General features: G+C 38.8%; 1 protein-coding gene across 12 annotated transcripts in view; it reads right to left on the bottom strand.

The window, feature by feature from the left end:
* CHD9 (chromodomain helicase DNA binding protein 9) overlaps positions 1 to 22,618 on the bottom strand; it is a 285,267-nt gene that overhangs the window by 64,992 nt on the left and 197,657 nt on the right. For all 12 annotated transcript variants that reach the window (XM_062177146.1, XM_062177144.1, XM_062177142.1 and 9 more), the window contains 9 exons: positions 20,959 to 21,080; positions 16,793 to 17,036; positions 10,667 to 10,843; positions 8,923 to 9,066; positions 8,557 to 8,812; positions 7,614 to 7,824; positions 6,024 to 6,219; positions 4,622 to 4,789; positions 3,448 to 3,627 (listed from right to left, as the gene is read on the bottom strand). In XM_062177146.1, the coding sequence (XP_062033130.1) occupies positions 3,448 to 3,627; positions 4,622 to 4,789; positions 6,024 to 6,219; positions 7,614 to 7,824; positions 8,557 to 8,812; positions 8,923 to 9,066; positions 10,667 to 10,843; positions 16,793 to 17,036; positions 20,959 to 21,080 (1,698 nt within the window). The remainder of the gene's footprint in view (positions 1 to 3,447; positions 3,628 to 4,621; positions 4,790 to 6,023; positions 6,220 to 7,613; positions 7,825 to 8,556; positions 8,813 to 8,922; positions 9,067 to 10,666; positions 10,844 to 16,792; positions 17,037 to 20,958; positions 21,081 to 22,618) is intronic.

Here is a 22,618-nt window from a genome sequence, read left to right as displayed (position 1 = left end):
AGGTGTCTGGTCCTAACACTGTGAGTGTTGCTTTATATGGTAGAAGGGATTTTGCAGATGGGGAGAGGGATGAGTTTGTATTTTCCAAGTAGGCCCTAAAAGTAATTAAGCATCCTTAAAAGAAGGAGGCAGAGGGAAATTTGACTATAGAAGAGGAAAAGGATATGACACGACAGAAGCAGCATTTGGAGTACTGTGGCCACAAGCCAAGGAATGCACGCAGTCTTAGGAACTGGAAGAGATAAGAAACAGATTCTCCCCTGGAGCCTCCAGAATGAAACAGCCCTGCTGACACCTTGATTCTAGCACTATAGAACCATGTTGGACTTCTAACATCCAGAACTATAAGAGAATTAATTGTATTAAGCCACCAAATTTGAAATAATTTGTTACAGTGGCAATACAAAATAATAGAATGAGACACTTCATAATAATAAACCACATAATACAAAAACTTAAATCCAACAAGAAAGAACAAAGGTTAACTAACTAGTTGGATAAGATAAAAACAGGATTGCCATTACCATCTGTATAAAAGTCATATGGGGGAAGGTGGTTAGCCTAGTGGTTGCAACTCTGATTGGGATGCTCATGCCTTACAATGGAGTTCCTGAATTTGACTCCCAACTCAAGCTTCCAATTTCCTGCTAACACAGACCAAAGAGGCAGAGGTGATAACTCATGTAGTTGGGTTCTTGTCACCCATATGGGACCTGGATTGAGTTCAGTTCCCAGCATAGCCCTAGTTCAGTACCAGTCATTGCAGGTATCTGGGGAGTGAACCAGCAAATGGGAATGTCCTCTCTCTCCATCTCTCAAGTAAATAAATAAATAAAGCTTAACAAAATAGAAGAAGGTACATCTTAACATTTCATCAAATGGTTTAAGTGCAAGGGATATATATTTAAGGAATTAAGTAATTCCTTCATTATGAGTAGACTTCATTTTGTCCATTTAGAAATGAATTTGTTACAACTGAGGACATATGCTATAAAGTCTTCATTAGCATAAAGCCATTAGTTTTTAGGAGCATGGAAAAGTTCACTAACTAGGCACATGGAGACTTATTTTGTATTAGTTTCACTGACACATCTTTTGCAACTTAACCAACCAAGTAAATTAATATCTGTTTTACATGAATTGGAGAACATTTAACATGAAAAGCCAACAAATATGAAATCACTGAAAGAAAAATTTTATGCTACATTAGATAATCATTTTTATTCTACCAGATAACAATTGATAACTGAAATAATCTGCTAGGAAAAACTTCACAATTAAATAGCTTTTGTGGCATTCATTATAAGGAATATGACAGGGGCCGACACGGTGGTGTAGCAGGTAAAGCTGCCACCTGCAGTGCTGGCATCCCATATGGGCACCGGTTAGAGATCTGGCTGCTCTACTTCTGATCCAGCTCTCTGCTATGGACTGGGAAAGCAGTGGAAGATGGCCAAGTCCTTGGGCCCCTGCATCCACGTGAGAGACCTGGAAGAAGCTCCTGGCTCCTGTTTCAGATGGATGGAGCTCCAGCCCTTGCAGCCAACTGGGGAGTGAACCAGCAGATGGAAGACCTCTCTTTCTCTCTCTGTCTCTCCTCTCTCTGTGTAACTCTTTCAAATAAATAAATAAATCTTTAAAAAAATAATAAAAGAAATATGACAGAGCTGGCACTATAGTGCAGTGGGTTAATTGTTGCAGGCAGGACTAGCATCCCATACGGACACATCTTTGAGTCTGGGCTGCTCCACTTCCCATCCAGCTCCCTGCTACTGTGCCTGAGAAGGCAGTAGAGGATAGCCCAAGTCCTTGGGACCCTGCACCCCTATGGGAGACAAGGATGAAGCTCCTGGCTCCTGGCTTCAGTCTGACTCAGCCCTGGCCATTTTGTAGCCATTTGGGGAGTGAACCATTGGATGAAAGACCTTACTCTCTTTGCCTCTGCCTCTCTTCACTCTGCCTTTCAAATAAATGGGGGCCGGCATTGTTGCATAGTAGGTAAAGCCATTGCCTGCAGTGCCAACATCCCATATCGGTGCCAGATTGAGTCCCGACTTCCAATTCAATAGGTGCTACTTCCAATCCAGCTCTCTGCTAATGGCCTTGGAAAGCAGTAGAAAATAACCCAAGTCCTTGGGCCCTTGCACCCGTGTGGGAGACCTGGAAGAAGCTTCAGGCTCCTAGTGTTGGATCAGCACGGCTCTGGCTGTTGTGGCCATTTGGGGAGTGAACCAACGGATGGAAGACCACCCCGCCCCTCTGAAACACTGCTTTTCAAATAAATAAATAAATCTTTAAATACAAGAAATATTACAAGCTTATTTTTCAAATAGATGCAATTGTTGGTGCCAATGTTGTGGCTCAGTGGGTTAAGCCACCACCTGCAATGCTCATATCCCAAGTCTTGGCTATCCCACTTCTGATCCAGTTTCCTGCTAATATGCCTGAGAAAGTAGCGGAGGATCGACTTAGTACCTTCTGTCCCTGCCACCCATTGTGGGCTCCTGGCTTCAGCATGGCCCAGCCCTGGCTATTGCTGCCATTTGGGGAGTAAACCAGAAAATGGAAGTTCTTTCTTTCTTTCTCTCTCTCTCCCCTTTCTTTCTAATCCTTTCAATAAATAAGCAAATCTTAAAAAAAAAAAAAAAAAAAAAAAGATGCTGCTGTTAATTGAGAATATTTTCAAGATGACTTACATGATTTCAAGGATTGTGAAAACGCATTAAAACTTACTTTAGAAATGCCTGTTGGGGAAGATGTCAACAAGTACAGATTTATCAATTTCAAAATGCTAAATTCTAGTTTCTGCAAAATTATTTTTAAAAATACATTCCTTCAATCACTAAATTCCTTTACTATTTGCAAGGAAAGCTTTTCATTATTTTTTAAATTATTTAAAAAGAATTAAATTTATTTATTCATGAGGCAGAGAGACAGGGAGAGAGCTCCCAAACACTAGTTTATTCTGCAAATGCTCGCAATAGCTAAGGCTGAGAGCTGCAAGTTGAGAACTCATCCAATTGTCTTACATGGGTGACAGTGATCCAACTACTTGAGTTGTCACTGCTGCCTCCCAGCCTGTGTGTTAGCAAGAAGCTGGAATTGGGAGGGGGGCTAGGAACTGAACTCAGCACTCTGACATGGGATGCAGGCAACCCAAATGGTGCCTAAATCACTAAGCCACATGCCTACCTCAAGGAGTACTTTTTAGAAATTAGCAGAAAGCAGGAATCAAAAAAAGGGCCTTTACAAATAAGCAATCCATTGGAATCATGATTCAAATTTTGTTTTGTAAATTGAACAATTAAATGTCTTTTGTTCTACATCAAATTTTTACTTTAACTTTTTTTTTTTCTCATTTTATCTGGAAGGCAGAGAGACAAAAAGCAAGCAAGAGAGGAGATGTAGACATCACTGCTATGTTTATATAACAGCACTCTTTATTACCTTGGCAAATGTTGATCCACGTCCTTCTGATTCAATTGTAATGGTTTTTGTGCGACGTAGTAATATCTGGTCAATATCTTCTTCACAGAATTTAGCACCTTCATCTTCTTCCTCCATAATAGCACCATAAGCCCCTCTTCGAAGCAGGTCTTCTATTTCCTTTTTGGAAAGCTGTTGAATCTGGGCAGAAAATAATTTTGGTAAGAATGGTTTAAAGATTTCCAAGTATGTCAAAAACAAGAGGTCATGTTTAAGTTGTATTTAGGTTTAGCATCAACATAACGCAGAACTCACTGAGGTAATATGCTGAAGGTGCTGACTCTTCTTTTTGCTGCCTTCAAAATAAAAATTACCTATTTGCCAAAAATATCTTACTAAAATAAAGCCTAAGGGGCAGGTAATCACTGAAGGTTTTTTATTTTTATTTTTATTTTTTGACAGGCAGAATTAGACAGTGAGAGAGAGAGACAGAGAGAAAGGTCTTCCTTCTGTTGGTTCACTCCCCAAATGGCTGCCATGGCCGGCGCTGCACTGATCCAAAGCCAGGAGCCAGGTGCTTCTCCTGGTCTCCCACGCGGGTGCAGGGCCCAAGGACTTGGGCTATCCTTCACCACCTTCCTGGGCCACAGCAGAGAGATGGACTGGAAGAGGAGTAACTGGGACAGAATCTGGCGCCCCAACCGGTACTAGAACCTGGGGTGCCGGTTCTGCAGGCGGAGGATTAGCCAAGTGAGCCACGATGCAGTCTGTCACTGAAGATTTTTAAAACTAGGATTCCTTAAGTAAGAATACTGAGGGAAAAAATGCCAAAAGCCATCTTTATAGTAAGACAAATCAATGCTAGTAGTGGGACCTTTAAAAGATAACTTAAGAAACTGTTTATAAAAATAACAGGTATTTTCACAAATTCTATTTTGCTATGTCACTATACTCATGTCCTAAAATGAAAGCAGAGAATTTCTGTTGTGAAAACACCATCTTAGAATTGATAGTCTCTGGAGGTAAGACAAAAGAGGATTCAGAAGTATTAACTAAAGAGCTCCCTTCTGAAAATCATCTCTCACATAAAACAATGTATAATATTTACTGCTCAATAAGCATCAAAATTAAATGATAAAATGCTAGAGTTAAAATTAAATGCCAAAAAGAAGGGTGAAAAAGAAAATAAACTTACACCACCAACATTACTGTCTCTTCCACTCATGCTCTGTAACACAGCCTTATCTAAGCCCAGTTTCAGACTGGCTCGGTCAAACATCTCCCTCTCATATGAGTTACGAGTCACTAGTCTGTAGACTTTAACTGCCTTATTTTGACCAATTCTGTGGCAACGAGCTTGGGCCTATTAAAAAAACGAAAAGTTACAGATTCAATTTTTTTTTTCACAAAAGGCATTTAACAGTAAATAATATATGGTGTACAAATATGTGAGAATATGAGAAATGTTAGATATTACCTTTTTCTAAAAGTTCAGGTAGAGTTCTCAAGAATGAGAAGTCACACACTCAGAAGTAAGTTAAAATTTAAGGTTATATTTCAGAAATATAAATCCATTTTATTTAAATAGGGATATAACTGATAATTTTTGAAAGGGAAACAAAATCTGTGAACAGATCTTTTAACTGAAGGCAACTTGAATTATTTTTAAAGATTTATTTTAATTATTTGAAAGGCAGAGCTAGAGAGAAAGCGAGGTAGTGAGGGAGATAGAGGGAGGGAGAGGGAGAGAGAGAGGGAGAGGGAGGGAGAGGCAGAGGCAGAGGGAGAGGGAGGGAGTGGGGGGGAGGGGGAAGGAGAGGGGGGGGGAGGCGGAGGGAGGGAGGGAGGGGGAGAGAGAGAGAGAGAGAGAGAGAGACCGAGCATGAGCGAGAGATCTTCCATCCACTGGTTCCATCCACTCCACCTCTTGAAGGTTCAAAAGTTGGCCTGGCTGCTGCCTTCTTCTATGTTTGGCCAAAGTTCAATGCAGCAGCCTCCAAAAATCATAAATATATTCCACAATATATTTTTTTTTTGACAGGCAGAGTGGATAGTGAGAGAGAGAGAGACAGAGAGGAAGGTCTTCCTTTTTGCCATTGGTTCACCCTCCAATGGCCGCTGCAGCCGGCGCATCTCGCAGATCCGAAGCCAGGAGCCAGGTGCTTCTCCTGGCCTCCCATGCGGGTGCAGGGCCCAAGGACTTGGGCCATCCTCCACTGCCTTCCTGGGCCATAGCAGAGAGCTGGCCTGGAAGAGGGGCAACTGGGACAGAATCCGGCGCCCCAACCGGGACTAGAACCCGTTGTGCCGGTGCCGCAAGGCGGAGGATTAGCCTGTTAAGCCACGGCGCCAGCCTCCACAACATATTTTAAACAATAAAATACTGTACTAAACTAGTATATGCTTTTGTAAGTTATTAAGACGTATTAATAAAAAGTATATTTTATTGTCATTAAAATAGTATCAATGATTTTATTTTGGACACTTTGTAGGAAAACACACGTTAGTCTGTCCAGATAAAGATGAGTATTACGAAAAAGCTCCAAGAATTTTTATTAAAAAATGAGATTCCTTATTAGCTATGGAATTAAACTTACCTGAAGGTCATTTTGAGGATTCCAATCAGAATCAAAAATTATACATGTATCAGCTGCAGTTAAGTTGATGCCCAACCCACCAGCTCGGGTACATAAGAGAAAAACAAATCGATCTGAATCAGGTTTACTAAATCGATCTATAGCAGCTTGTCGAAGATTCCCTCTGACTCTTCCATCAATTCGCTCATATAAATATCTAGCAAATGAAAGATAATCAATTTAGGTAGATAAATATAATGAAAATGAAGATATTCTATAAAATATAAATTTAATTTTCCTGCATTATGTTTACTATAAAATTAAAAAGCTATATCATCTCAACTAGTATTTAGGGCTTTATACTTCTTGGTATTTGGTGCTAAGGAAGAAATACAAAGCAATATAAAAATACAAAACCTCTAAATCCCTAGATAACTGGGTAAAATAGCACTACAATATTATTTTCAAAAGTTGGACTAACAAAAGACAGCCCATAAAAGCTACTTTGTTGACCTCATCATAAAAATTACTTTTTACAAGAAGTAAAAACTTTTATAAGTTTCACAAGAAGCCTGGAAAATTTTTTTTGGTCTTTAATCTAGTTATTCTCAACTGATAAAACTTGATTCAGGGTAACGTTTGCCAATGTTACCTATGACAATAAAGGCAACTTGAGGTTTTCAACAATAATCATAAAATTTATATGTGCAATTAGATTTATCTTTTATACAATTCTATGAGTATGGAAGCCATGAAATATAAGAATAGCTATTTTAGGAATATTGCAATTTAATGTTTCTACCACTTAGATGTTATAAAATTGAGAATGATATACATTTTGGAGTGATTCCAAAGGAGTAGAACAACAAACATGGAATTAGAAAGAAAAACGAGAAATTAAAATGAACTATATTATCTCTGACAATATGAACCTTTACTTATCTATAAACACAGACCTTTACTTTTATGAAAATAAAAATCTGCTACACTGAAATCTGTAATATTATTTTTATATTAATACGTTGGTATCGATTGAATCCCTAATGCTTTAAGAAAATATCCCATAACAAAATTCTATTCATCTAAATATGGATAATATTTCAGAATACCTTACTGTCATAAATTAAAAAACACAAGCATGACCAAACTGTATTTAGTGCATAAGAATTCAAGGGCAACAATTTAAGGTTCTAATTATAACAATCAAACAGATCCAAAAAGGCTCTTGCATCAATTTTTTCAATTTTGAAGATGGGTGTCTTAAATATAAGTCAATTTAAAGTGTTGTTACCATGAGGCTTACATATCAAGTAAAATGTAAACTAGTAAACCCATTCCTAGGTCAAAAAAAATACCTGTTAATTTGCAAAGTTTTCTTAATCAGTCTCCTCAGCCCCACCTACTACTGCAACATATGTAGGTTAGGAAAACACATAACACATAATCCTAAGCAATCTTTACTTATAGATTTGAACGGATTCTTATCTAGGTAAAGAGAAAGATAATGCGTAAAGTTAGGTTACGGTATAGTGCTGCACAAACATTAAAAACACAGTAATTGATAGCATAATTCAGAGCAAAAATCAGTGAGTTACATACAGTATGCCTTACCTTTTATGTATGAGATAGTCCTCTAGAATGTCAAGGCAGCGGACCATCTGAGAGAAGATGAGTACTTTATGACCTCCTGCTTTCATTTTAGGAAGCAATTTATCAATAAGGACCAATTTACCAGCAGACTGGATCATTGCTTGAAGATGAAAATCAGAAGCAGCTGGATTATATGTGTCTCTAAATTCTCCAAGTATTTTTTCCTCAGCACCTGTCAAAGAAATAGGAGACTGCAACAATGCTCAAATGTAGACAATCCCAAGTTGCTTTCTTTCTTTTTTTTTAAAGATTTTTTTAAAAGATTTTTTTTAAAGAGATACAGAGAGAGGTAGACCCAGAGAGAGAGAGAGGTCTTCCATTCTGCTGGTTCACTCCCCAAATGACTGCAATGGCTGGAGCTGAGCTGATCCGAAGCCAGGAGCTTCTTCCAGGTCTCCCACATGGGTGCAGGGACCCAAGGACTTGGGCCATCTTCCACTGCTTTCCCAGGCCATAGCAGAAAGCTGGATTGGAAGAGGAGCAGCCAGGACTCGAACTGGTGCCCATATGGGATGCCAGCGCTGCAGGCTGGGGCTTTAACCAAATGCGCCACAGGCCAGCTCTCTGCTATCGCCCGGGAGTGCAGTGGAGGATGGCCCATGGGAGACCAGGAGAAGCACCTGGCTCCTGCCTTCGGATCAGCGCGGTGTGCTGGCCGTGGCAGCCATTGGAGGGTGAACCAACGGCAAAGGAAGACTCTCTGTCTGTCTCTCTCTCTCACTGTCCACTCTGCCTGTCAAAAAATTAAAAAAAAAAAAAAAAGTAGTAGTTTATGTTGTCCTTGTTTAGAAACATTTGTAATTGCTCAGAACACTAGAGTAGATAGCTGTTGATAGCTACTAGGCTGTAGTGATGTTTTGCTCCTTTATTAGATCTTGCAGTAGGACAAAAATATTTCAACTACCTTTGATAAGATATGGGTGATTACAGCACTTCCTGAGCTCCATCATGGTATTGACCAAGTTAGGTACGTTAGTTTGTCCTGCTCCTTTGGATAAAAATGAAAAATTCTTCTCCAAAATGGCGCGGTAGTATTTCTTCTGAATGTTGGTCAGTTCTACTTCAATGATGGTTTCTTCTTTAGGTGCCAACTTTTTCTCTACGTCTTCTTTTAATCGTCTCAGCATCATTGGCTTCAGAATAGCCTGAAGTTTCTGCACCTGAATAAAAAATTATGAAAATACCTATTATATAAGTGTACAATCAATTATACATACAAATTAATTACAATAAGAAATCTGATGTACTTGCACAAAGAGCAATAGGATACCTGTTCTTCTGTTTTCAGATCCCCAAATTCTTGCATAAATGTTGATTCAGAAGGAAACCTTAAGGGTTCAAGAAAATGAAGAAGACTGAATAGTTCTTCAACTGTATTTTGGAGAGGTGTGCCAGTCAAAAGCACCTTGTGTTCCTACAGTAAGCAAAAACAATTGACATCAACCACCACAGCACTAAAATTATGACAGCTGACTTATCAAATGTTCAGTATTTGAAAAGCAAGTACTTTTGTGAACATAATTTAAAAGTCAATTCAAAATACCTATCTACTTATCTTCAGCAAGTACTCTTTGAATCACTTTTTAAATTTCTTTATTGGGGCCGGTGCTGTGGTGTAGTAGATAAAGTCGCCACTTGTGGTGCCAACATCCTGTATAGGTGCCAGTTCCAGTACTGGCTGCTTTACTTCGAAACAGCTCCCTGTTAATACACTTGGGAAATCAGGGGAAGGTGGCCCAACTACTTGGGCCCCTTAACCCTCATGGGAAGCCCAGTAGCTCTTGGCTCCTGGTTTTGGATCAGCCCAGCTCCAGCTGTTGCGGCCATCTGAGGAGTGAATAGTAGATGGAAATCTCTCTCCCCCTCTCCCTTCTCCCTTCCCTTCCTCCCTCTATAACTCTACCTTTCAAATAAATGAATCTTTTTTTTTTTTAAAAAATCTATCATTCTTATATTTTACTCCATATGCTATTAATTTTTACCTATTTATGCCTTATAAAATTCTAAATAATTTCAAAAGTATATAATAGGTTTCCCAATGAAATAACTTTCTAGGAACAAAGGGTATTTGCTTTTTTTGTATTAAGCCTTCCTTGGTTTGGTAGTTTGTATGCCACAGACTGTTCATTCCTTATAATTTGGATGATTATCACTTTTCACTGAAGAATACACTGTCAAATCATTTAGGTTACAACCCAAGAAGTACTGAATATACTTCTAAACTAGAATTCTTTTAAAAATGAAACATTATTAACAGATGAAAATAAAAATGTTAATAGCACAAATTATCATTTAAAATCTCATTTGACACCTTCAAATTGTCTAAATAAATTACATATCCAGCTGCACACATTTATATATATATATATATGCTACCAAATGATCTAGAAAAATAACTTCAAACTTTAAATATTGGGAGTGAGGAGTTAAACTGGATGTGAGTAATAGATGGAGAGGGAGTAAAAGGAGCATTTGATTTGATACTGTATATCTGAGTTATCTGTTCTAGTGCTCATATACTATGTGATCTTAAATTAAAAATTAAAATGTAATTAAAAGAAACACATGAATAAGAAAATAACATTAAGAAATCACACTATTAATTATAATCAACAAATGCTAAGGATGTAGAATTGTACAGGAGCTTTATTTTTTTTAAAGATTTATTTGAAAGGCAGAGACCTGGAAAGAGTTCCCAGGTCCTGGATTTGGTCCCAGCTAGGGGCCATTTATGGGCATTTGGGGACTGAACCAGTAGATGGGAGCTCTGCCTCTCCAAAAATAACAAGAAAAAAGTTATTTATGTCTTAGAAAACAGATATTAACTGCCCTGTACTAATTAAAGAGAAAATAAAAAAACCTCAATTATTACAGACAGAATTCAGGTGTATCTATACTCTAAACAAAATACATACATAATTTATTTATAACTTTTTAGCCTTAGCTGATTCTCCATGATCTTTTACTACAAAACTAAGAGATAGGTTGTCATAATGATATATTAAGTTACTTACCAGATTCATGAGTTTCAGACCTTCTAGAAGTTTACAATTTTTATTTTTTAACCTATGTGCTTCATCAATAATCACACATCGCCATTCAATTGCATTAAGCTCTCCACAGCCTCCAAGAATCATTTCGAAAGTGGTGATGATGGCCTGGAATCTGTAAGCTCCTCGAATGATACGTCCCTAGAAATTATTATCAAATATAATAATTGGCTAGAATATCTTAATGCATTTTTATTCCTGTCAAATAGAAAAAAAGTACACCTAATAACATCTGCTATAAAATATTTTCCACTGAAATCCTCAGATACATATAGACAGTGCCTTAAAATCAGAAATTTTAGTATTAAAACCACATTAGATTGCTGTCTTCAACAACACTGTCAAAATTTATGTTAATACAATTATATTATTTATAATTGTATCCAAGTAAGTATTCTTGGCTAAAATGTTTTATGATAATGTTTGAGATCTGTAATATCAACCTTAGCTAAAAAAAAATTGGTCATTATAAAATCTGGCCAGTACTAGTGATTATTACTTGTATCCATGAGTCTACATATGTGGCAAAGAAATGGTGAATATCAAAATTAGCCATCAAATAATTTATTTGGCAAATTTTATTTTCTACGTGACAGACCCTGTTTAGCTGCTGAAGATACAACAATAAACAAAACAGACAAAAGTAACTATCAAAGTGGAACTTACATTCCAATAATTCTAATGCAAAAAATGGCCAATAAAAATAAACAACAAAAATTTCTTTCTAGAAAAGCAAGCTAGAAAGAGGTGAGTGCTGAAGGATAAAGTAGAAAAAGGATGTGGGATAAGCAGTTTAGGGTTGGAGGTGACCATTGCAATTTTATATGGGATAGTTGGGAAACCATTACTGAGAAGTAACGTTTAAGCACAGATCTGAAGATAAAGAAGGAAGCCAGCTATACTGACATCTAGATCTGGAGACGGCATTCTTGAAGCAGCAGCAAGTGTCAGAGTCAGAGATAAAGTCAAATTTGACTCTAAAGTTTTAACTTGAACAACTGAAAAATGGTGTTGCTATTTACTAACATGAGAAAATCTACAATTTGGTTAATACATGTTAAGTTTGAGATGTCTGCTAGAAATATGCAAGAGGAACTGTTGACTGGACTTTTGAATGATTTTAGAATTTAGCAAAGAATTCAGAGTTGGTGATATATAGATTTGGGAGTGTCTCAAAGTACAAACAGTATTGTTTTTTTTTAAAGTTTATTTATTTATTTGAAAGACAGAGTTACAGAGAGAGAGAGAAAGAAAGAGAGAGAGAGGTCTTCCATTTACCGGTTAACTCCCCAAATGGTTGCAACAGCTGGAGTTGAATCGATCTGAAGCCAGGAGCCTGGAGCTTCTGAGTCTCCCAGTCAGATTCTATTGCTTTCCCAGGCCATAGCAGAGAGCTGGATCAGAAGTGGAGTAGGCAGGACTCAAACCGGTGCCCATAAAGGATGTTGGCACTGCAAATTGTGGCTTTACCCACTATGCCACAGCGCCAGCCATACAAATAATATTTAAAGTTATGGGGCTGGCTCCATGGCTCATTTGGTTAATCCTCCGCCTGTGGCACCAGCATCCCATATGGGTGCCGGGTTCTAGTCCCGGTTGCTCCTCTTCAGTCCAGATCTCTGCTGTGGCCCAAGAGGGCAGTGGAGGATGGCCCAAATGTTTGGGCCCCTGCACCCGCATGGGAGACCAGGAAGAGGCACCTGGCTCCTGGCTTCAGATTGGCACAATGCTGGCCATTGCGAACATTTGGGGAGTGAACCATTGGAAGGAAGACCTTTCTCTGTCTCTCTCTCTCTCTCACTGTCTATAACTCTATTAAAAAAAAAAAAAAAAAGTTGTACAATAGGGCCAGTGCTGTGGCGCGGCAGGTTAACACCCTAGCCTGAAGCACCAGCATCCCACATGGGTGCTGGTTCGAGACCTGGCTGTTCCACTTCCAATCCAGCTCTCTGCTACGGCCTGGGAAAGCAATGGAAGATGGCACAAAACCCTGGGCCCCTGCACCCACGTGGGAGACCCAGAAGAAGCTTCTGGCTCCTGGCTTCAGATTGGCACAGCTCTGACTGTTGCAGCCAATCGGGGAGTGAACCACTGGATGGAAGACCTCTCTCTCTCTCTCTGCCTCTCCTCTCTCTGTGTAACACTGACTTTCAAGAAAAATACATAAATAAATAATTTTTAAAATAATCTTTAAAAAAAATAAAGTTGTACATATGAATGAAATCTCTGAGGAAATGAGTAGAGATGTAATGTTTGAAGACCAAGCCCTGGTCACCTCAAAAGTTAAGGAATAGAGGTAAGAAGGAATCAGACATGGGGGGGTTGTGAAGGAATAGTTTATGATGTAGGAGAGCATGAAGTTCTGGAGTCTTAGTAAAGAGGCTGTTTAAATGAGCATGAAAATGTAAACTACTAAAAGAAAGGAAGGGTTAACAACAATTTTACATTCTTAGATTCAAGTCATATTAATTTAATTAATTTCAATTAATTCACATTGGCTAAATACACTGGCCATTAAATGAAACAATAGCTCAAGTAAGATAGTATCAAGATTAGTATAAAGGGAGCTGGCATCGAGGCGCACTGGATTAAGCCACCACTTAGGATGCTGGCATCCCATACTGGAATGCTGGTTGGAATACTGGTTGCTTTGCTTCTTGATCCAGCTTCCTGCTTTCTCTTAATGCACCTGGGAAGGCAGCGGAGATGGCCCGAGTACTTTAGCCCCTGTCACATACGTAGGAGGCCTGGAGGGAGTTCTGGGCTCCTGAATTCAGCCTGGCCATTGTGGCCATTTGGGGAGTCAACTAGTGAATGGAAGATCTCTCTTTCTCTGTCTCTTCCTCACTCTGTATCATTCTTCCTTTCAAATAAAGGATTAAAAAATCGTATAAAGTATAAATTTATGGCATTTGTACAGGTCAAAAATCCTGGAATGAATTGTGTATTTGGCATAGTATGTAAGCAAGTGGTTGAGAGAGCCACATCTCCTATCAGATTGCCTATGTTTGTATCCCCAACTCCATTCCCAATTCCAGTTTCCTGCTAATACACACCCTGGGAGACAGCAAGTGACAGATCAAGTAATTGGATTCCTGCTCTTCGCTTAAGGGATCAGATTTAGTTGCTAGGTCTCAGGCACTTGGGAAGTAAACAGGCAGAGGGGAATGCTCTGTATGCCTGACTCTGTAGTAAAACAAAAAACAAAACTGAGATGTAATATGTTCAATTAAGTTGATGTCATAAGTGTTTAATAACAGTGGCTGTTAAACTGGGTATAATTTTTAAAAAAATATTGATTTTTTCAAAGTCAGAGAAAGAGAGAAATATCTTCCATATGCTAGTTTACTCCCCAAATGACCACAATGGCCAAGGCTGGGCCAGGCTGAAGCCAGGAGCCAGCAGCTTCATGCAGGTCTCCCATCAGGGTTCAAGAGCCCAAGGATGTGGGCTATCTTCTGCTGCTTTCCCAGGTGCATTAGGAGAAATGGATTGGAACTGGAGCAGCTGAGACTCAAACTGATGCCCACATGAGATGTCAGTCTCAGGTGGCAGCTCAACCTGTTATACTACAACATGGGACCCTTGAATTGCTTTCAGTAATTCCAGTTTTGCTCTGTGCTTTTGGGGTATTTATATAATTTATATGTACATTTCCTCATGTATAAAAAAGTTGGCATTGCAAAGGTTAAGTGAAATAATAAATGTAAACTTTTGTATAATGCCAAACACAGGATAAATAATAAATGTTTATGGCTATATTACTTTTTCCAGGGCAATTTAGAAAATTGTATCATAATTTTACTATTACTCTGATTTCAAGTTGCTTTATAACTTGGAAAAAAGAATAAATAAAATATCTAGTTCCTTAATACTAAAATACATTTGAAAGAGTTAATACTGCAAGTTATCTCTATATTTAAAATACAGATAAAAGACATCCATATCTTTTGAAATTTGAAACTACCTCAGATAATATCCCTCTAAAATCTGTAATATTTACAATAAGATATATTATTTAATATATGCTACTCAGTTTATTACACATCAAGAATCTGTTGGCCTTTCAGTTATTGTATATATAACAAACTCAGATGACATATAAAAAGTTTTAACTTTATTAGAAATCCCTTAAAGTCTCAAGATTTAGTTATGCCTTCTGTAAAAAAAGAAAAGGTCAAACTAAATAAATTTCATGGCATGATATAGCTCTAAAATTCTGCAAATGTAGGATTAGAATAAAATACTATAGAAGGGAATCAAGCTATAACCTAATTGAGATTCCACTGACTCCAAAGGTGAACTTTTTTTTTTTTTTTTTTTTGACAGGCAGAGTGGATAGTGAGAGAGAGAGACAGAGAGACAGAGAGTAAGGTCTTCCTTTTTGCCGTTGGTTCACCCTCCAATGGCCGCTGCAGCTGGCGCATCTCGCTAATCCAAAGCCAGGAGCCAGGTGCTTCTCCTGGTCTCCCATGGGGTGCAGGGCCCAAGCACTTGGGCCATCCTCCACTGCACTCCCTGGCCATAGCAGAGAGCTGGCCTGGAAGAGGGGCAACCGGGATAGAATCCGGCGCCCCAACTGGGACTAGAACCTGGTGTGCCGGTGCCGCAAGGCGGAGGATTAGCCTGTTAAGCCATGGAGCCGGCCAAAGGTGGACATTTTCAATAGAATTGAGAAATAACATAAGGATTATATAGGTGCTTCATTTCATGTATATGTAATTGTTTTAACCTTGAAAGTCGAAGAGAAGATGAGGTTACAGAAACAAAAATCAGTTATTCCATCCTTTTAAGCCTCAAATAGGTAGAAAAATCAGAAAAAACTAGGAGATAAAGTAGAAGTCTATCTGCATTACTTTACTTCAAGCTCTAGCATATCAGAGAAACTGACCATGTGTTATAATGATGATTTTAGTACAAAAGAATGTAAGAAAGGTATGTATAAGCTATTGCCATACAGTTCCAGGCAATATGCCTTTTCCAATCAAAAAATACAAATTTGTGAATTATGTTTACTGATTTTATTTCTTACTAATGAATTGCTTAAAATTCATAACAACATTCAAGACTATAACTTCATGACTTTTATAGTCTTTTAGCTAAAAAAATTCTTTTCTTGTATCACTTTATGATTTGTGTATCTGATAAAAAGAGAAAATTCCTTCATAAAGAGTTAATTAGCCAAAATAAAATAGTAAATGTGCCTCTAAGATATAGGGTAGTGGAATCCATGAAGTTACTGGAGTACTGAAATAATCAGTCCTTAGGGGAAAATGATGGAAGGATGTTTAATACATAAAACAATAAAAAGTTTTAGAGAATGCCTATAATCAAAATCCACTGAACATAAAAGAACTATGGTCTCACATGTTGTTCACTGAAAATTTAATTTTAAAAATAGGGGCCTGTGCTATGGCATAGAAGGTAAGGCCACTGCCTACAATAAGAGGCTCCCATATGGGTGCTGGTTCATGTCCTGGTTGCTCCACTTCTGATCGAGCTCCCTGTTAATGGCTTGGGAAGGGCAGCAGGTGGGGGGTGGGAGGATGGCCAAGTGCTTGGGCCCCTGCATCCACGTGGAAGACATGGATAAAGCTCCTGGCTCCTGGCTTTGGCCTGGCCCAGCAATGGCCATGGTGGCCATCTAGGGGATGAACCAATGGATGGAAGATGTCTCTCTCTCTCTCTAACTCTGACTTTCAAATAAATAAATAAGCCTTTAAAAATTAAAAACTAAGGAAAAATGAGAAGATGATGAAATGGGTAGTTAATCTAAAAATAAATTTAATATGGTATTGTAAAATAGTAAATATTCAAGTTGAAAATTTTGTGCATTGGTATTAATCAGCAAATATGATTACAGTGAAGTGGAACATTAACACATCATTTTTTTTCAGCTAAGATTTATTGTAAATTAAATATGATGAATATAAGAACATAAACTAAAATCTAACTATACAATTAAAATCTACTATGAATTGAAAAGTAATTGCTATCTAATGCTTATTTTTAAACAACCTTTTAAACAGTAACTTTTTAAACAACCTTTTAAACCTTTTTAAACAACAAGCAAAATCATCAGTAACAAACCTGTGAGTCCCTGAAGTACATCTCATATTGCTGTATCATCTGTCTGCTAATTAGACTTCCATGATAAACCACCACATTAATATCAGTCCATGTACGAAATTCTCTCTCCCAGTTTGCAATAGTAGAAAGTGGAGCAATAATCAGGAAAGGTCCTCTTATACCAGTCAGAAGGATTTCGTAGAGGAATGTAATTGACTGAATGGTTTTGCCAAGACCCATTTCATCTGCTAAAATGCAGTTTCGCCTGAAATAAAAATATATATATATAATCCATGCATATGTTGAGTTTTTCTGTACATTGAAAAAATTTTAAATAAATGATCAAAGGTCAAATAAAAAAACCTGCATTTATAAAGATATAAGTGTTGTTAAAGTGCAGATTAGGTTCAAGATTACAATTTTACTATAATCCTGAAAGGAAAAAAAAAGATTTTTGTAACTCCAAAATAAAGATATCACTTATTATAATTCTGATTTTTTTAGTAAAAAGCCAAGAGCAAGGCAAACTAAACATGTTATTTATTTAGGAAGCATTTATTAAATACCTTCTAGTATCTCAAGAAAATATAAAAAGATAGGACACAAAAGAAACAAAACATGTTCTTTGTCTTCCAGGGGCATGTATCTCTTAGAGAAGCAGACATCCAAATAAACAAGCGTTCACGCAATGTTCTATCACAGAAGCACAAATAAAGCACTGGTTTCCATGGGTGTGCATTAGAAGACTGCAAAGCCTGAAGAAAACCACAGGTATCCTGGACCCTCCAGTATAAATTCAGATTAAATGTGTATAGAGCAGGATGAAAATCAGCTGTTAATTTAAAAATTAGGGCTGGCGCTAAGGCGCTATGGTATAAAATGTCAAGCCTCTACCTGCAGTGCCAGCATTCCATATGGGTGCTGGTTCAAGTCCCATCTGATCTGCTTCTGATCCAGTTCCCTACTAATATGCCTGAGAAAGCAGCGGAGGACGGCCCAATGGCTTGGGCCCCTGCACTGATGTGGTAGACCCAGATGATACTCCTGGCTTTGGCCTAGCCAAGCCCCAGCCATTGCAGCCATTTGGGGAGTGAACCAGCAGATGGAAGCTCGCTCTCTCACTCTCTCTGTCTCTCCCTCTCTTTCTCTGTATAATTCTGCCTTTCAAATAAAATAATCTTTAAAAAAATTTTAAAAATAAGCTCCACAGATGAATTATGACATGTGGTCTAAAACATTTCAGTATAAAGTCTCTTATGGGGGTTCTGAAGAGTGAGTGTGGATTCTGGCTACAAGAGATAAGGAAAGAAGACCTCCTTAGACAAATGGGATTTTGCCAAAGGCATAACAAGGGAGCAGAATTATAAAGAACATGATCAACTGAGGACCTTAATGTTTAATATTATTTTACAAAGAAGGTAAGAGGGAAGGAGTCATAAAGGTCATAAACAGAAGAGATTAGACAATTACACAATGGATTCCCTGAAAATCTTAAAAGAAATCCAATGAGATTAAGTTTGTATTTTTTTTTTTTTTTGACAGGCAGAGTGGACAGTAGAGAGAGACAGAGAGAAAGGTCTTCCTTTGCCATTGGTTCACCCTCCAATGGCCGCCGCGGTAGGTGCGCTGCGGCCGGCGCACCGCGCTGATCCGATGGCAGGAGCCAGGTGCTTATCCTGGTCTCCCATGGGGTGCAGGGCCCAAGAACTTGGGCCATCCTCCACTGCACTCCCTGGCCACAGCAGAGAGCTGGCCTGGAAGAGGGGCAACCGGGACAGGATCGGTGCCCTGACCGGGACTAGAACCCGGTGTGCCGGCGCCGCAAGGCGGAGGATTAGCCTATTAAGCCACAGCGCCGGCCTAAGTTTGTATTTTAAAGTTCACTTTGGTGCTACCATGGACATTAGAGGGTAATTAATTATAAGATGGTACACTAACTGGGTAAGTATTATAAATGGTACAAGGAAGAAAGTGTGGGCACACGCATTAAGGAAGAAGAGACTACAAGAAGAAAACTGATTAAGAGTTAATTCTGAGTTATAAATAATCAGACCCAGTCACCTAGATGTATGAGGTATAGGTTAGTAAACACCTTTCAGTTTGGGTGAGTAAATGAATTGTGTTATTATTAACCAGGATGAAAAATATGGAAGAAAAATAAGAATGATATTGAGGAAAAAAGAAATGATAATGTTAATTTTCATCTATTGTATTTAAAGATTCACTGAAATAAGACATTCAGACAGCAAGAGGCAAAAAGAAATATGGGCCCAGAGTTTAAAATGCTTTGAGATAACAGTATGGGACCATTACAATATTAAGGCATGCATGGGGTAGAGGTAGGAGTATGGAGTATGTCTTAGGGAAAGCAAACATGTAATATAAGAGACAGCTAAAGACAGAACCTGGAACAAGAGAAAAATAACATTTAAAGAGAGGGCCGGCACCGTGGCTTAACAGGCTAATCCTCCGCCTTGCGGCACTGGCACAACCAGGTTCTAGTCCCTGTCGGGGCGCCAGATTCTATCTCGGTTGCCCCTCTTCCAGGCCAGCTCTCTGCTATGGCCCGGGAAGGCAGTGGAGGATGGCCCAAGTGCTTGGGCCCTGCACCCGCATGGGAGACCGGGAGAAGCGCCTGACTCCTGGCTTCGGATCAGCGAAACGCGCTGGCCACAGCGGCTATTGGAGGGTGAACCAACGGCAAAAAGAAGACCTTTCTCTCTGTCTCTCTCTCTCTCACTATCCACTCTGCCTGTCAAAAAAAAAAAAAAAAAAAAAAAAAAACATTTAAAGAGAGGAAGAGGAATCAGCAGACTACTTAAAAAGAATAGTCACAAAGGAACTGCAGAGTTGGGAGACTGCAGAGAGTTGTGGTGTGGAAGCTGTAGATGGTAAGAATGGAGGAAAAGTTTAAAGGGAAGAAGGAATAGCAATGACTAAACAACGTAGCAGAGAGAGCAAATTAGGGCTAAAAATATCCTGAAATAAAATCCAGACAACAGATTCGTAAGAAAATTAAAGATGAGAAAAATGGGGAGAGCTAGAATTAGGCTATTCTACCTGGAAATTTGCCAAAGAAATTAGAAGGCTTGAGGCAGACCCAAGGAAGAGAAGCATAATAACTGACAAAGTGAGGTTCTGAGAAGACTGGATGAGATGGCATGTCAAGAATTGAGGTGGAAGGCATCATTAGTCTTGGACCTGGGGAAGGACCTTTTAACTTCTGATATATGAGAATTAGAGGTAAGAATGGCTGTGGGTGGAGATATGTTTGTAGGCTTAGATGTGAGGACAGGTGACAATTTTGACTGTGAAATCTGTTAACCTGAGTTTCTCTATGAAGCAGTCATATCTAGAGAGTGAAGGGAGTAGGGCTGTGATAAAGAACTTGAAGAATATGGTGGATGTTTAAAACAGGCAACGTGGGGCCTGAGCTGTGGCGCTGTGTGTTTAGCTTCCATCTGCAGTGCTGGAGTTCCAAATGGGCTCTGGTTGGGAGTACCAGCTTGTTGGATTTCTGATTCAACTCCCTGCTACTGTGCCTGGGAGGGCAGTGGAGGATGACCCAAGTGCTTGGGCCCCTGCCACCCACGTGGGAGACCTGGAGGAAACTCGTGGCTCCTGGCTTCAGCCTGGCCCAGCTCCAGGCATTGCAGCCATTTGTGGAATGGACCAGTGCACAGAGGATCAATCTCTCTCTCTCTCTCACTCTATATCTCTGCCTTTCAAATAAATAAATCAATCTTTGGGAGAAAAAAAAACAGGCAATGTAGGGCTGGCATAGTGGCGTAGTGGGTAAAGCCACGATCTGTGACACCTGGCTGTTCCACTTCCAATCCAGCTCCTTGTTAATGTGCCTGGGAGAGTAATGGAAGACGGCTCAAATGCTTGGTCCCCTACACCCATGTGGGAGACCCAGAGAAGCTCCTGGCTTCTGACTTTGGGCTGGCCCAGCTCCAGCCATTGCAGCCATCTGGGGAGTGAACCCGTTGATGGAAGATATCTATCTCTTTGTAACTCTGCCTTTCAAATAAATAAATAAATCTTTTTAAAAAAATAGTGAAGGCTTTATGATTACAATGATATGGCAACATTAGCACCTATTTTACTTAAAAGATGTTGGGGCACATTAAAAAGAAAAAACAGCTAACATACTAAAACTTTTTCTTTTAATATGTACAACATACCTATTATACCAATTGAATAACAGCCAGTTGAGTCCTTCCAGTTGATATTCCCTGAGTTGATTGCCATTTTTATAGTCCCTGGATTGATCTATTTTCTTCCAGATATTAGAAGGAGGACGGTCCTTTGTGGAAAAAAACAAAAGTGAATGATGTATATGAGATGTTGAAATTTTTCGTAGATTTTATTATTCATGTCAAAAAGCAATGTTTTAAAAGTATTCTTACAAACATAACAGTATAAAATGTTACGATGAAAATTTACCCAGCACAAATTCTACACAAACTCTTTCAGAAAACTTGAGAGGAAGGCATATCTCCAAAGTCATTCAATGGACCCCGGATATCAAAATCAGTTAAAGACATCACGTGAAAAAAAACTGTAGGCCAATAAACCTCATGAACAGATATGGAAATATTCTTAATAAATTTTCACCAAATAGAATCCAACAATGAAAAGGGCAAAAAATCATCACCAAATAGGGTTTTTGTTTTTTTAACAAGGAATGAAAAGTAGGTTTAAACTGAAAATTAATCAATGCTAATCAACAGTTTAAAAAAAATAATGGGGCCAGCACTGTGGTGTAGCAGGTAAAGCCGCTGCCTGCAGTGCCAGCATTCCATATGGGTCCTGGTTTGAGACCCAGCTGCTCTACTTCCCATCCAGCTCTCTTCTATGGCCTGGGAAAATAGCAGAAGATGGCCCAAGTCCTTGAGCCCCTACACCCATATGGGAGATCCAGAAGAAGCTCCTGGTTCCTGGTTCCTGGCTCCTGGCTTCAGGTCGGCACAGCTCCAGCTGTTGTGGCCAGTTGGAGAGTGAACCAGCGGATGGAAGACCTCTCTCTCTCTCTGCCACTCTTTCTCTGGGTAACTCTGACTTTCAAATAAGTAAATAAATCTTTAAAAAAATAAGATAACATTATAGATGCAGAAAAGGTATTTGAAAAATTCAATACCAATTCCTAATAATAATTTTCATCAAATTTTGAATAGAAGGGAACATTCTCAACCTTTGAGGAGCATCTATGAAAAACAACCAAACTTAACATCATACTTAAAAGTGAAAGACTGAATACTTTCCCTCTAAAATTAGGAATAAAACAAGCAGGTCTACTATCAGCACTTCTACTCAACGTTGTACTGCAGGATCCACAAACTAACAAGCAAGAAAAAGAAATGTCATCAAGATCAGAAAGAAAGAAATGAAACCACCTGTATTCATATAAGATATGATTTGTTTATGGAGAATATGCTTGTAGAGGTGGATATTTGGCATAATGGTTAAAACAGCACTTGGGACAACAGCATCCCAAATAGAACTACCAGGAAGTCCCAGCTCTGCTTCTAATTTCCTGCTAATGAACACCCTGGGAGGCAGTAGGTAATAATAGTTCAGGTATGTGAATCCCTGTCACTCATATGGGAGACCCAACCAGAGTTCTGGGCTGCTAGCTTCCCCCTGGCTCAGCCCCAACTATTCTGGGCATTTGGGGAGTGAACCAGTGAATGATGACCTCTCTGTGTCTGTATCATTCAGCTTTTCAAAAAAAAAAAAAAAAAAAAAAACCTGCAGAATCTACAAAAAGGAAAACTAAACATTGATTTTAGCAAAGTTGCATAATACAAAATCAATATACAAAACTCATTTGTTTTCTATAAT

The sequence above is a fragment of the Lepus europaeus genome, chromosome 19 (assembly GCF_033115175.1).
Source record: "Lepus europaeus isolate LE1 chromosome 19, mLepTim1.pri, whole genome shotgun sequence".
In the NCBI taxonomy this organism is placed as follows: Eukaryota; Metazoa; Chordata; class Mammalia; order Lagomorpha; family Leporidae; genus Lepus; species Lepus europaeus.
This window is presented reverse-complemented; position numbering and strand designations above follow the sequence as displayed.